Source organism: Bos mutus, chromosome 4 (assembly GCF_027580195.1).
Source record: "Bos mutus isolate GX-2022 chromosome 4, NWIPB_WYAK_1.1, whole genome shotgun sequence".
NCBI lineage: Eukaryota > Metazoa > Chordata > Mammalia > Artiodactyla > Bovidae > Bos > Bos mutus.
Window position 1 is genome coordinate 18,667,543 of NC_091620.1, and position 16,180 is coordinate 18,683,722.

Genomic DNA, 16,180 nt, shown 5'->3' on the forward strand with positions numbered 1-16,180 from the left:
TGCTGTTGTTGTTCAGTCACCAAGTCATGTCTGACTCTTCATGACCCCATGGACAGTAGCACACCAGGCTTCCCTCTCTCTCACCATCTCCTGGAGTTTGCCCAAGTTCATGTCCATTGAATCGGTGATTCCATCCAACCATCTCAGTAATATTCCATTGGAATATTACCAGCCATAAAAAGGAATGTACTTGAGTCAGTTCTAATGAGGTGGGTGAACCTAGAGCCTATTGTACAGAATGAAGTCAGAAAGAGGAAAAGCAAATATCATATATTAACACATACATGTGGAATCTAGAAAGATGGTACCGATGAACCTGTGTGGAATGGAGCAATGGAGATGCAGACAGAGAGAACAGACTCACAGACACAGTGGGAGGACAGGGTGGATGAATAGAGTAGCACTGAAATATATACATTACCACAGGTGAAATAGATAGCTAGTGGGAGTTTGCTGTACGATGCAGGGAGCTCAACCTGGTGCTCTGTGGCTACTTAGAGGGGAGGGATGGAGTGGGCGGTGGGAGAGAGGTTCAAGGGGGTGGGGACATATGTACACCTATGGCTGATTCATGTTGATGTATGGCAGAAACCAACACAACTTTGTAAAGCAATTACCCTCCAATTAAAAAGGAATAAATTCTTAAAAATCGGTCTGATCAGGCTTAGAGGGAAAGGTCACAGGATCCTAGATACTCTAAGTCTACTCAACTTGTTTTCTGGTTCCTTTCAGCCACCGGAAACTGCATTTGCATTACCTCAGTCTATTCTTTGACTATCAGGTAGCTTAGAATCATCTAAGATTCAATTAAGTATCTTAGAATCATCTTGTATCACTCTAGTTATTCTCAGTCTGGTAAAAAACAAAAATCAGAGCCTAATTTTTCAAATTTCTGATTCTTTGCAAACTGATGCTTTTGTAAAATAACACAAAAATGAAACACTAGAAAAAAGGTTCGTGCATGCACTTGGATGCTATAGCAATGTTTACTTTCAGTTTCTATATTTATCTTACTGTAGACCTGAAACAGTCTGTGAACCTTCCACGAACCACACTTTGAGTGGCCCTGATCTAGTCCACTGAATCTCAGTCGAGAAGACGGTGGGGATCAGTATCCTATGCTGATTATCAATTCTGGGATTCTGACACAACTGCTCTTCCCCTACAGTGATTGAATCATTGCCCTGGGATTATATGTGATGGTGCAAGTAGGAAAATAGTTAGGAATCATTGATCTGGTCTAAAACCTTCAAAGATAAGGGAGTGAGCTACTTTCTGGAATCCTATATTACCATGAGATCTTAAACAGTCTGAAAATATTCTACATAGCCTTCAACACTCACCCTACTTTACCTTGCTATCCTTGGTGTCTCAATGCAATATTCACTGCTCAGTTGTATCTCCTTGGTTAGGCTCAGCTATTAGAACAATTGGACTTCCCAGGTGGTTCAGTGTTAAAGAATTCAGCTGCAATGCAGGACATGCAAGACATGCAGGTTTGATCCATGAGGTGGGAAGATACCCTGGAATAGGTAATGGCAACCCACTCCAATATTCTTGCCTGGAAAATCCCATGGATGAATAAGCCTGGTGGGCTACAGTTATGGGGTCACAAACAGTCAGACACAGAGCATGCACACGCTAGAAGAATTACCTGTTTTTTACCAAAGCTGATATTAACCCCTGTACTGGATGGATGTCTGAGGAAGGAGAAAAATAAATTGGTAGAAACTGCCTCAGAATAGATTATAGGGAAGGTTAGCTGTTTTAACTCAAAAATAGAAAATTTTCCAACAGAGCAAACAGACTGAAGTAAACCATAAGCTATGAGAGGACACTTAACTCATGGCCACCATGGGTCAACAAGTAATGAAATAGGGATGATACAATCACAGAACATATGAAACCCTAAAGGGCACCATTCCTTTATCATGATGCTGTCAGAAAGGGACTTAAAGTCATTCTTGAGTAGTCTTTTCATGAATATTCCTTTAGTCTTTTACCCATGGCATTGCTGTTCAGCAGAAACACTCCAAAGGACAATCCGCTAGCATCTTCAAGGCATAGGAAGAACGTCTGTGCACCATACAAGTTAGTTCCATCCTGCAGAAAGACAATTTAAAATAAAAAATTTACAAATAAGCCCCACGTGGCCAGAAATAGCTTAGGAAATCAGTATTAATCATGCAAGAAATGGACAAAAGAACTTGTGGTCAAAGAAGACACAGATTTCTAATACAAGGTCTATATTTGGTTGATGTTAATCAAATGAATTAGTATTTTCTTATACAATGAGTTGGCTGTGAGAGCTTATGATGTGTTAAGATGTAGGAGAACAGAAGTTTTGAAACTGTAGTTCATAACAGCTCTTCTTTATAGGTATCAAAAACAAACTTATGGTTGCTGCTGCTGCTGCTGCTGCTAAGTCGCTTCAGTCATGTCCGACTCTGTGCGACCCCATAGATGGCAGCCCACGAGGCTCCCCCATCCCTGGGATTCTCCAGGCAAGAACACTGGAGTGGGTTGCCATTGCCTTCTCCAATGCAGGAAAGTGAAAAGTGAAAGTGAAGTCGCTGAGTCCTGCCCAACTCTTAGCGACCCCATGGACTGCAGCCCACCAGGCTCCTCCATCCATGGGATTTTCTAGGCAAGAGTACTGGAGTGAGGTGCCACGAAGGGGAAACTTGGCGGGGTGGAGAGGGATAAATCAGGAGTTTGAGATAAACATACACACATTACTATCTATAATATAGATGACCAAAAAGGATCTACAGGGAATCTACTCAATATTTTATGATAATCTATATGAAAAAGAATGAATATATGTATATGCATAATTGAATCACTTTTCTGTACACCAGAAACTAACACAACATTGTAAATCAACTATACTCCAATAATTTTTTTTAAAAAAGCAGCTCTCCCCTCAAACAGGCTTGACCTTGACTCAAAGAGGTTTGACCTAACCCCACCTGCAAAAACTCTATCAAGTCCTAATATAAATCAGTTCAGTCCAGTTCAGTTGCTCAGTCGTGTCCAACTCTTTGTGACCCCATGGACTGCAGCATGCCAGGCCTTCCTATCCATCATCAACTCCTGGAGTTTACCCAAACTCATGTCCATTGAGTCGGTGATGCCATCCAACCATCTCATCCTCTGTCGTATACAAATCAGGCACCATTTCATTTGCAACTAGATGGAGATCTATTTAAGATATCTGGTCTTCTAGTCTTTACAAGAGTAAACATTAGAACTTGAGCTGGGCTTCTAGACTTGGGAACAGTAGTTCTCAACCTGGGCCACATTCCACCTCAATTGAAACAGAGCCTCTGGAGACAGAAGCTGGCAGCTATAGTTTGTTGAATTTCCCAGGGTGTTTCCAAAATGTAATCATGTTTGAGAATCACTGCTCTGGGCCAGTATGTCTCAAAATTTGGTGTGCATAAAAATTCCAAAGGGACTTAATTTAAGTGTGGGTTCTAATTTAGTAGTTAGAAGAGAGAGCTGAGAGCCCAAATTTCTCATGTGGTGTTTCCTGTGCTGCATACTTGAAGCAGCAAGGATCCTAGGCTCCTTATTAAACAAGCATCAGCAGCCATATCCCAGATGACCTGCTCTGAATCAACACCTGTCCTGTTTTTCTGATAGGATGTGGTATGGTAAGGAGCATGGGCCAGGGGTTAGATCTTATCTCTGTTCCTTACAACTATTTTTTGTTGTTGTGTTTGTTGTTTAGTCGCTCAGTCGTGTCTGATTCTTCTGCGACCCCATGGACTGTAGCCCGCCGGGTTCCTCTGTCCATGGGATTTCCCAGGCAAGAATACTGGAGTGGGTAGTCATTTCCTTCTCCAGGGGATCTTCCTGATTCAGGGATCCAATCCACATCTCCTGCACTGGCAGGCAGATTCTTTACCACTGAGCTACTAGGCAAGCTCTTGTTTGGGTTTTTGGTTTTATTTATTTATTTTTTTAACATTGTGCTATTTATCTGGCTTCTCTAAACCTCAGTTTCTTTATCTGTTAGATGGAGTAATTAAACTATTTTTTGGAGTTCTTTTGGTAAATAGAGATAATGTATTTTTAAAAGTCATTTAATAAATTATTCCTCTAATTTCCTTCCATCCAGTCACTAGTTCTGCTTAATCAGGAAAGTTGCTGAACAAAGCCTGAATGTAGTATTGCTGAGTCTAGAAAATAGCTCTAGTTTGAATTTTAGCAGTAAAAACAAAACAGAAAAAAAATAAAATAATAACAACAGTGAAACTTTATTCATTCTATTCTCTCACTGCCCCCAAACATTCTTCAAGAAACGAATGATTAATACAGAATTTTAGTTGATATTTTATCCTATTTTGCTGACAAATCTGGTAAGTTGGTGATTTGTAAAGGTCAACCTAAAATGTGGTGATCAGAATCAACATATTGTGCAGAATCAATATCGGTTTTTCCCACAACTAGTTAGTTCAAAAGGAAAATAAAATAAAAGTAGTTGGTATTTATTGAGCACTATGTGGCAGACACTATTATAGAGACTCTATATGTATCTGTTCATCTAATCACCATCACAACCCTATAAAGTAAGTATACTACCCCCATTTTATGAATGGGGAGCTAAAGATACAGAGGAGAAACCTGCCCAGAACCACGTAACTGGTGAGTGCTGTTGTTATTGTTCAGCCACCAAATCACGTCTAACTCTTTGTGACCCCATGGACTGCAGCACATCAGGCCTCCTGTCCCTCACCATCTCCTGGAGTTTGCCCAAGTTCATGTCCATTGAATCGGTTATGCCATCCAGCCATGTCATCCTCTGTTGCCCTCTTCTGCTACTGGTGAGTAGCAGTGCCAGAATTCAGACCCAGTAGCCTCACCCTAGCAGCTTGTTCCTAACCATTATAGTGTACTGCATGTACATCTCTTCATGACTAATAGATGGGGAAACAATGGAAACAGTGACAGATTTTATTTTGGGGGGCTCCAAAATCACTGCAGATGGTGACTGCAACCATGAAATTAAAAGACGCTTGCTTCTTGGAAGAAAAGCTAAGACCAAACTAGACAGCATGTTAAAAAGCAGAGACATTATTTTGCTGACAAAGGTCCATCTAATCAAAGCTATGGTTTTTCCAGTAGTCATGTATGGATGTGAGAGTTGGACCATAAAGAAAGCTGAGCACCAAAGAATTGATGTTTTTGAACTGTGGTGTTGGAGAAGACTCTCAAGAGTCCCTTGGACTGCAAGGAGATCCAACCTGTCCATCCTAAAGGAAATCAAACCTGAATATTCATTGGAAGGACTAATGCTGAACCTGAAGTGAAAAACTGACTCATTTGAAAAGACCCTGGTGCTGGAAAAGATTGAAGGCAGGAAGAGAAGGGGACGACACAGGATGAGATGGTTGGATGGCATCACTGACTCAATGGAAATGAGTTTGCGCAAGCTCCGGGAGTTGGTGATGGACAGGGAAGCCTGGTGTGATGCAGTCTATGGAGTTGCAAAGAGACAGACACAACTGAGCGACTGAACCAAACTGTACTGCTAGGAGTGACCTTCATGAAGAGGCTATGATATTTAGTGAAGGGGGACCCATCTGAAAGCTTACCCCATTGGGGGTTGTGTCCCTGGCAAATATGGGCCAGGTCTTCCAGTTCATGTCATGCCGGTACTGCTGGTGCACGTGTTCTCCCAGCCCATACACGTTGGCACTAGGCAGTCGGATGGAGAGCTGCAGGAACTGGTGAGCAAACAGCAGGGGCCCGATGCTGGAGTCAAACCTGGACAAAGGTAGAAAACATGGGACAAGTGGGCAAGTAGTGTGGAGAGAATGCAGCTGCTTAGAAAATTGTTCTTATGGCTCAAAGACTCAGTGTGCTGTGCTGGGCTGTGCTCAGTCACTCTGCTGCGTCCACCTCTTTGTGACGCCATGGACTGTAATCCACCAGGCTCCTCTGCCCATGGGATTGTCCAAGCAAGAATACTGGAGTGGGGTGCCATTTCCTTCCCTAGGAGATCTTCCCAACCCAGGGATGGGACCCAGGGATGGGACCCAGGGATCTCCTGCATTGGATTATTTACCACTAATGCCACCTGGGAAGCCTTCAAAGACTCAATGCTCCCTGTTTAATTGGCTCCATTTGCCCTCCTGTGATATTTTCCAATGGATAACAAGAAAGAGATCAGGTATCATTTGGCACATTTCTTAGATTTGTCCCCCTAATACTCTATTATGTGATCAGATTACTCTTACATTATAGTAGATGCTCCACAGACAGCTACTGGTGCATAGGTGTTAGAAAGATGGAAGGAAAAAAAGGGACAATAAAGAGGAAGAATGACCTAATGGAAGGAAGAAAAAGAAAAAGGACACAGCCCAGTGCCTGGCCTTTAATAAATGCTTAGTAATAACAGAGGAGGAAGAGGAGAAGGGAGGGGGAGAAAGAGAAATAGTGGAGTAGGAAGAAAGAAAGAGGCAGAAAGGCAGTGAAAAATATGCATTTGAAGGTGGAGAGTCTATTCACCATCAATGAGCTTACAGCCTTCTAGAATATTATAGAAAGGCATTCTTTTTCATGTTTACAAACCTCCCTCCTCCATAACCTTCAGACTCAGCTCTCTAGGTAAGTTTCCAAAACTTACAGAACACGATTGTTGCTCGTTCTGATCACTTTGATGCCAAATGGCTGTTTGGAGACCTCAACTTTATACGTCAAGGAAGAGGCAGCATTTCCTGTGAAGGGTTGCACATGTTCATGGGGCACTTCGTATCTGTTCTGGTTTTGGTCAGTTAACTGTCCAGAGAGGTTAGCAAAAAAAAGTCAAAATGAAAACATCTCTACTTTCTCTAAAACAGAAGCATGCCTACCAACACCATGCTTCCCAACACCTATGCTCCTGGCACTGGAATCTGGGCAGCAGATGACATTCTAATCTGAAATTATATCACCCATTTCAGATGTTTAACCCTTGGACGTAAGTTAGTTTTTAGGTAGAAACATACACTGTAAGTCTGCAGACATGACTTATCTCTAGAATTTTCAAAGCTGTGATCATTCTTTTCTTCCCCTCCCTACCACATTTCACATGGGGTATCGAGAGAAAATTCATGAAAGCCAGAACTCACCAATGAACCCTATAATACATATCTGGGAACTTATCACACTGAAGGCAGGCAATAGGTACCTTCAACATACAGGTGCTAAGTAAGAAAATGACAGTAGAGAAAAATACTCTACTAGCAAATTTTTCTCTTTTGTAGTAACTGCAGTCCTCAGGAAGGGAACAAGAACCTCTCAAAATTTTTTCTAAATAAGCAGGTATCATGTGATACCACTTATATGTGGAACCTAAAATATGACACAAATGAATGTATTTACAAAAGAAAAAGACACAGAGACATAGAAAACAAACTTATGGTTACCAAATGGGAAAGGGGGTTGAGGAGGGATAAACTAGGAATTGGGGATTAACAAATGAAATCTATAATACATAACATATATTAACATATATATGATACATAACAAAACTATAATATATAGCATAAATATTTAAGAACAAGGTCCTACTGTAAAGCACAGGAAACTATATTCAATATCTTGTAATAAACTGTAATAGAAAATAATATGAAAAATATAAATAAACTACAACCTTAAAATGGAAACGGTTAGATGTCTGGTATTCTGCTGTGAGAAGGACATTGTTGACATCATTTCCAAACAGAGGTGAAGACAACCTTTTCAGCTGGGCTGTGAATCCTAACATGAAAAGGAAGAGAGTTTTCAGAGCCAGCTGTGTAAATTCACAAACAACAGCCACATACAAGTAAGCTTTGTGTCAAAGAGGTTGGCGAAAAGCCTTTACTTCCCATCAGAAGAGGAGACACAGATGTGGACCTCATCATACACACATACCACATTGGACCAGATTCTGAAGCTAGGTATTGCTATTACCTTATTCAAAAGCTATGCCTCTCTTCTCCAAAATCTGAACAGAAACATCCTTCTCCTTCCATCAGCCCACCAGTCACTCCTATACCCTTTACACTCTCAGTCCTCAATGCGTTCATATCCATTATTCCCTCCCTGTTGTCTTCATGTTACATCACAGGTGATCGTAGGCACTAATGCCATCTCCTTAGTTAGGTGACACACCAGATGAAAGTCCAGACCTTCTTAGAAAAGTCCATCGGGCCAAGAGGCCCTGGAGGAAGAGCATGCCTCTTCTTTTATACTAAGAGCCTCCCCCAAGTGGTCAACTTCTGTTACCCCCAGAATCTTCATTATTATGGCTGTATTTTATGATGGGAGAAAAGAAGGGGGGATGTTTAGTCCATGAACAGTGACACTAACTAGCTAACTTTAATAAAATGCTGATAAAATTGGAATTGTTTCCATATCACTAAAATTGCATTATATTAGAGCTGTTGGTAGTCTCAGAGGTGACTGAGTCCAAAACTCTCTCTTTAAAAGTTAGAAACTTGGGGAACAAAGAGATCACAATGTATGGACAAGGTTACATAAGGAAATGGCAACCCACTCCAGTATTCTTGCCTGAAAAATCCCATGGACAGAGGAGTCTGGTGGGCTACAATCCAAGGGGCCACAAGGAGTTGGACCCAACTGAGTGCACTCGCACACACATAAGGACAAAGACAGGAACAGGACATGTCTCCCAACTCTTAAGACAGAGAGTGATGTTTTCCCTTGATGCCAAAATAGATTCCAGTCCATGCTTAAGGGCAGTGCCCATCCTATCACAGGCCCTGTGGCTGCACAGAGCAACACCCTGCCTACTGCTACAGCTCTCTCCTGCAGTGTATAGAGCCACCCTCCAGAGGACCTGTAGTTCCTTCTTCAGGGCACAGTTCGGCTTACCTGCATTTGTGTTCACGAGGTCGCCCCCTACTTGATAGCCATGACTTTTAGAATAGTAGCACCAGGGCATACTTATGGTTCCCTGAGGACTCCAGCAACAGCCACGCTGGTCACAGGTAGCCTGAAATAAGAGATCAGACAGAGTAACTCCATTCATTGATAAATGTGATTGGAGCTTGTGGTCTCATGAACCTTGTTTTACAAATAAGTAACCTGATAGTCAGAGGAATCGTGCCACAGCCCAGTCAAAGCAGTGTTTGCCCTCAAAACTCATTTTTCTGGCTAACATCTTTCTTTGTTATTGTTATCCTATAACACTATATGATTGCAGTGCATTCTATACCTCTCATCAGAATAAACCTGATAAATTTATTTAATGATTCTAAACTACAGTATAGTTATATCACCAGTAAGCCAAAATAACAAATAACAAATAACAGCTTCATTAATTTTGGTTTTGGCTTTTTAAAAAAGAACTTTGCAATTAACTTTATTCAGAAGCTTTGAAATCAAAGTAAATTTGCTTTGACTTTTAAATGTGTATATTATATATCTGTGTATTTAGTATAGGTGACATATATGCATATATATTATGTATATTTGTAAATATATATATACATTTTTATATATAGTCTCTCAGTTCATCCCAAGGCAGAAAGCAACTGTTCCATGAAACTCAAATAGATTCTAATTCTTATTTTAAAAAGTTGCATGCCTTTAACTATAATCAAGACTCAATCACATGGATACTACAGGCTACCCAGGTGGCACTAGTGGTAAAGAGCCCTCCTGCCAACAGAAGAAACATGAGAGATGTGACTTTGATCCCTGGGTGGGGAAGATCCCCTGGAGAAGGAAATGGCAACACACTCCAGTATTCTTGCCTGGAAAATCCCACAAACAGAGGAGCCTGGCAGGCTACAGTCCATAGGGTCACAAAGATAGGACATGACTGAAGCGACTCAGCCTGCATGCACATGGATAACTAAAATGAAGACAATTGCTTTCTCATATCAACTAATCTGGAAGAAGCAGTCAAATTAAATACAACAAAATGCAAAGAAAGTGCTCCTCTTGAAATATTATAGCAAAAATAATAGGTTGTAGCTTCCAAGATCAGATTACAGAATGTCTCCTGTCTTACTCCCTGTCTTTCCCTTGTTCTGTTGGAGCCCTCACTCTGGGAGAAGTGAGGTGCTGGACTGCAGAGTGACCCACATGGTGAGGAACCGAGAGAGGTCTGTGGCCCACACCCAGCAAGGAACTCAGGCCCTCAGCCAAACCATCCTTGAGCGGCTGAATTCTGCTAATAATTACAGTAATCACAACACTCTCCCTTGAAAAGGATCATCCCTCCATCCCAGCAGACACCTTGACCACAGTCTGTCAGAAGCCTGTTGGCCAAGAGCACCCAGATACACAGAGGCCAGATTTCTGACCATAGAAACTGTGAGGAAATAATGTTTGCTGTGCCAAGCCATCATTTTGGAGATAATTTCTTCCACAGCAACAGATAACGAGCACACCCTGCTACATTTTACAGATGAAGAACCTCAGGCCACAGAATTCAAAGTTCACAGGGGTGAAGTGATTTGCCAAAGCTCACTAAGTTAGCTACTGAGAAGGCAAGGATCAAAATTTAGTTCTCTTGTTGTCTTTCTTTGTTTCCGTAGTCTGGGTTAAGTATCTGCTGAACATACTTTCAGGGGGATATGGGAATGCTTTATGAATGTAAGACACATAAAAACTGCTTAGCTATATAAACAATTAGATTTAATCAAATGCTAATTTTTTTATTAATAACTGATATTAAAGATCAAAAAATGGTGTCCCTCTATGGCTTCTATTGCTATGGAATCAGGCTTCATTGTGAACTCAACTAGTCCGCAGGTTTTGTTTTTTCTTTTCAAAACCCATTCAGATGAAACTTCAGTATAACAGGAAAAGAGAAAGGTGTTGAAAAGAGTGTTAAGTAGAATGGATTCAGGATGCTCCCCAGAGCTTAATAATCTCTTCATTGAACTGGAAAGGGCAAAGATCAAAGAGTGGCCCAGGCAGCAGGAGAAGTGCTGGCTGCCTGGAAACCCCAGGCCCTGCAGCTGAGCTAAGCAGTGATGAGAAGCAGTGTGGGAAGAAGCAGAGCCCAGGCACACAGACAAGAGAGTAAAGAGTATGCGAAATATCGGAAGTGGGTTGCAGAGAAGAGCTATGAAAAACACAACATGAACAGGATCAAAGGCACAGAAAAAGAATCACACCTAAACCCAAGACACAAAACACCCCTTGAAGTCAAACCTAAGGATTAAAATTTAAGAGAAGCTGCCAAAATAATATAGGGTGTAGCATTTTCAATACAGTGCTAAGGGGAAAAAATTCTTAATGCAAAAAATAAGGAAAGAAAACATGTATACAGGAGTGAAGGTGAGTGGGGAGCAGTACAGGAAAAAAAGAACAAGTGGAAAACACGAAATGAGACTGTAGTTTTTCAGGTCAATTACTATATGGCTTAATTAATTTAGAAAACAAAGATGATCTGATTACATTTACAGAAATACATTCAGCTGAAGTTGCTTATAGACAGCACACCCAAAATTTAAGCTTAAAAAAGCACAGAAAATGGGGGAAACAGCTATGTGAGAAGAATACTAACCAAAGACTGCTGCTAAGTCACTTCAGTCGTGTCCGACTCTGTGTGACCCCATAGACAGCAGCCCACCAGGCTCCCCCGTCCCTGGGATTCTCCAGGCAAGAACACTGGAGTGGGTTGCCATTTCCTTCTCCAATGCGTGAAAGTGAAAAGTGAAAGTGAAGTCGCTCAGTTGTGTCTGACTCTTCGAGACCCCATGGACGGCAGCCTACCAGGGTCCTCCATCCATGGGATTTTCCAGGCAAGAGTACTGGAGTGGGGTGCCATTGCCTTCTCTGAACCAAAGACTAGAACAACTATAGTAATAGTTGACAAGTAGACTTTAAGTAAATATTCATTATTAGGGAGACACAGAGTCAGTATATGAAGATGAAAGCTCACCAGGAAGATATGACATCTCAAATCTGATATGCACCTGATAATAAAGACTCAGGAAAAAAAATTTAAAGAATCAAAACGTAAACCCGAAAAAGATATTAATTATATCATGGACTAGTTTTAAAGAACTCCCTCAGTAATTGATAGATAAAGTAGACAAAAAAGTAAAGCTACTTTGCTTTTTGCTTAATAGATACATACAGGCTCCTACACTAAGACAGAGGGAGACACTGGGTTGAACTCAGAGATGGTGAGAAACCAGACGCTGAAGACACTGTTTGTTGAGCTCTGCTCCACCTGAGCCTTTCTCCTCCACCCTTCAATCCTTCTTAACATTTAGAGAGAGGAAAAGAAACAAAAAAGCAAGTATTTAGCATCATAGTCAAACTTGAAAGAAAAAGGAAACCTAGAATCTAGTCTTATCCATGAATGTAAAAACCTAAAATAGCACATAGCTTTAACAAAATAAATCAGCCACATATTAAATAAAGAGCAGGTGGTGTTTCTCCCAGAAACACAAGAATTGTTTAATACTAGGTAACCCACTGGCACCCCACTCCAGTACTCTTGCCTGGAAAATCCCATGGACGGAGGAGCCTGGTGGGCTGCCGTCCATGGGGTCACGAAGAGTCAGACACAACTGAGCGACTTCACTTTCACTTTTCACTTTCATGCACTGGAGAAGGAAATGGCAACCCACTCCAGGGTTCTTGCCTGGAGAATCCCAGGGATGGCGGAGCCTGGTGGGCTGCTGTCTATGGGGTCACACAGAGTCGGACACGACTGAAGCGACTTAGCAGCAGCAGCAGCAGCAGGAAACCCACTGTATAATTTGTCATAACTTATTAAAGGAAGTGCACAATACAACCCTTTAAATTGATCAGCTATTCAAGATAAAATTCTTGGCAAACTGAGAATAAAAGTAAATTTCTTAGTTGGATAATGGGTATCTACCTAAAACTTATAATAAGCATCTCACTAAATGTGAAATGTTAGAAACATTCCCTTTAAAATCAGAAAAAAAGGTAGATGACCCATATCTATGACTTATTATAATTAAATATGTATAGGAGGTCCTAACACTACAAGACTAATAAGAAAATAAAATTTGCTGTATGACTCAGGGAATTCAAACTGGGGCTTTGTGACAACAGAGAGGGGTGGGATGGGGTGGGAAGTGGGAGGGAGGTTCAAAAGGGAGAGGACATATCTATATCTATGGTTTATTCGCGTTGATGTATGGCAGAAACCAACACAATATTGTCAAGCAATTATCCTTCAATTAAAAATAAATGTTTTACACGTGTACACCTGTGGTGGATTCATGTTGATGTATGGCAAAACCAATACAATATTGTAAAGTAATTAGCCTCTAATTAAAATAAATAAATTTAAATTAAAAATATATATGTTTTAAAAAGAAATATAAATTAATTAATTTTTTTAAAACTGTAAAACAAAAAGGATGAAGCTAAGACGTCATTATTTTCTGACATAATATTGTGTAATTAAAATCCAAGAAAATTTGTAGAAATAAATTTATACTAAATAAGTTAATTATTATATTAGATCTTCTGTTTTCTTTTAAAGTTATAAATTTTTTTCCTTTTTTGCTTTTAGTGTTCCTGGAATTGTTCCTTGAGATTGAGCTTGATTACACTAAAATATAAAACATCTGATCATTAAGACAGCATAAAATAGGTTAACACTACCTCATTACAGCAGAAGACATTTGCAACATGTATAATAAAAACAAGGAAGAGAATCTAGAATAAGGTGAGCAAGAAATGTGTACAAATCAGAATGAGTTGAAAATAAGATAAGACTACATATGCCTTGGAATGTGTTGATCATTAGGTCATTAGGAAGCAGCAGATCTAAGATTAAATGGAAAAATCAGGACCTCAGCAACTGTAGCATTTATAAAAGATAGAAAGCAAGGTTGCAAGGACAAACGCAAACAGGCGAGAAGGAAACATCCCAGGTGCGATGAGAGTCAGCATGAGTGAGTCAGAATTAGCCATCTCCTGCTGCTGGAGGGAAAGGGTCCACAGTGGGCCTTGCTCATTCAGCCCTGCCAACCATCCTGTATCAGGTACTGGTTCCTCTAACCCTCCATCCCTCCATCCTGTTCTTACTATACTGTCCAGTGGCTCTCCACATGCTTTATGTTTACCAATACCTGCTCTGATCAAAATTAGAATGGATAAAATGGCTGCATGTCTCTGACACATGCACCATCAGGAGATGAGGTCTACCATTGACTGAATCTGGGCTGGCCTCTGACTGATTCGAGCAACAGAGTGTAAAAAAATGATGCTACATAGGCACCAGGTCTCATCTTGCCTTTAGAGGCTTGGCAGCTTTATCTCCATCTCCTGCAGCCCCAAGCTGCTGTGTAAGAAGTTGAACTACCCTGCTAGAGAGATTACTGACAGAGAGAGAAGGACTCTGAGACCATATGGAAAGGTGGTGGGGCCCAGGTGAGGTGAACCTCAGAACCATCTTCACCAAGGTGCCAGACATGAGTGAAGCCATCCTGGACCCTCCAGAGCCCATCGGCCTGCAAGTGTTCTGGTGTAGCCATCCCAGTCCACACCACACAGAAGAACCATCCAGCCAAACCCTTCCCAAATCTCTGACCCATAAAAATGGGAGATGTTACAAAGCGATCGCTGTTCTGCATTTGGAGTAGTTCATTTGGCAGCAGTGAATAAATACAGAGACCATGCTAAGAAAGAAAATAGGGTACCTAAACAATTTAAGTCTGGTTTTTTTGGTCCAACATGGAGGGAATGTGGAGCAGGTATGAAGCAGCAGGGCTCATAGCTGCCTAGCTCTTCTCAGAACAGTTTTATCACTGACCTACACGGAATCCGGAAACACTGGATGCATTCATTCAAATGAACTAGATCCCAAATCCAGATATAAATATATTTTTAACTATTCAGTTTCTGTATCTCTCCTGCCCTCTGTTGTTATGAATAATAAAGACTTTTCTAAAATGCCAGGAAAGCTTGATGTTGTGAATAAATGTAGAACCAGAAAGTTTTTACACAAAGGCAATAAGAGTGAGGAAAGGTATCCCATTCTCAAATACTGGCAGCAATTTTACAAGTTGAAAAATACTTAACAAAAGACTTCCAGATCACCTTCTACTTAGTCAGACATTACCTGAACAATTTTATGTTCAGCAAATTTTACAAGTTAGTGAAATTAATCTCAATTTATTAAAGTGCCTTCAGTTCAGTCCATTTCAGTCGCTCAGTCGTGTCCGACTCTCTTCAACCCCATGAATCGCAGCACGCCAGGCCTCCCTGTCCATCACCAACTCCCGGAGTTCACTCAGACTCACATCCATCGAGTCAGTGATGCCATCCAGCCATCTCATCCTCTGTTTTCCCCTTCTCCTCCTGCCCCCAATCCCTCCCAGCATCAGTCTTTTCCAATGAGTCAACTCTTCGCATGAGGTGGCCAAAGTACTGGAGTTTCAGCTTTACATCATTCTTCCAAAGAAATCCCAGAGCTGATCTCCTTCAGAATGGACTGGTTGGATCTCCTTGCAGTCCAAGGGACTCTCAAAAGTCTTCTCCAACACCACAGTTCAAAAGCATCAATTCTTCGGCACTCAGCTTTCTTCACAGTACAACTCTCACATCCATACATGACCACTGGAAAAACCATAGCCTTGACTAGACAGACCTTTGTTGGCAAAGTATTGTCTCTGCGTTTCAATATGCTATCTAGGTTGGTCATAACTTTCCTTCCAAGGAGTAAGTGTCTTTTAATTTCATGGCTGCAGTCACTATCTGTAGTGATTTTGGAACCCCCAAAAAATAAAGTCTGACACTGTTTGCACTGTTTCCCCATCTATTTCCCATGAAGTGATGGGACCGGATACCATGATCTTCATTTTCTGAATGTTGAGCTTTAAGCCAACTTTTTTACTCTCCACTTTCACTTTCGTCAAGAGGCTTTTTAGTTCCTCTTCACTTTCTGCCATAAGGATGGTGTCATCTGCATACCTGATGTTATTGTGCCTTAATTATAGATAATATCGTAATATGCACTTTAAGTTTGGTTTAGAAAGTTAACCTGACCACTTCTTTCTATCCCATAGTGAAGTCTGACAGCAAAGAACATGCCATGTCTACAATTCTTATGATCTAGAATCTCGAGTCCCCTAAATTATAGTACAGTGAAGTTCACAGAACATCTGTCAGGGCCTCAGAGGCACTATTTTAAAGTCTTGTTAACTACAGCATTTAGTAGCACTCCTGGCAC

At 40.9% G+C, this 16,180-nt stretch overlaps 1 protein-coding gene across 1 annotated transcript in view; it reads right to left on the bottom strand.

Moving 5' to 3' along the window:
- MGAM (maltase-glucoamylase) overlaps positions 1–16,180 on the bottom strand; it is an 87,092-nt gene that overhangs the window by 60,715 nt on the left and 10,197 nt on the right. The window contains exons 3-7 of the mRNA XM_070368769.1: positions 8,872–8,992; positions 7,646–7,752; positions 6,638–6,789; positions 5,604–5,775; positions 2,004–2,103 (exon numbers count right to left, since the gene is read on the bottom strand). Coding sequence (XP_070224870.1) covers positions 2,004–2,103; positions 5,604–5,775; positions 6,638–6,789; positions 7,646–7,752; positions 8,872–8,992 — 652 coding nt within the window. The remainder of the gene's footprint in view (positions 1–2,003; positions 2,104–5,603; positions 5,776–6,637; positions 6,790–7,645; positions 7,753–8,871; positions 8,993–16,180) is intronic.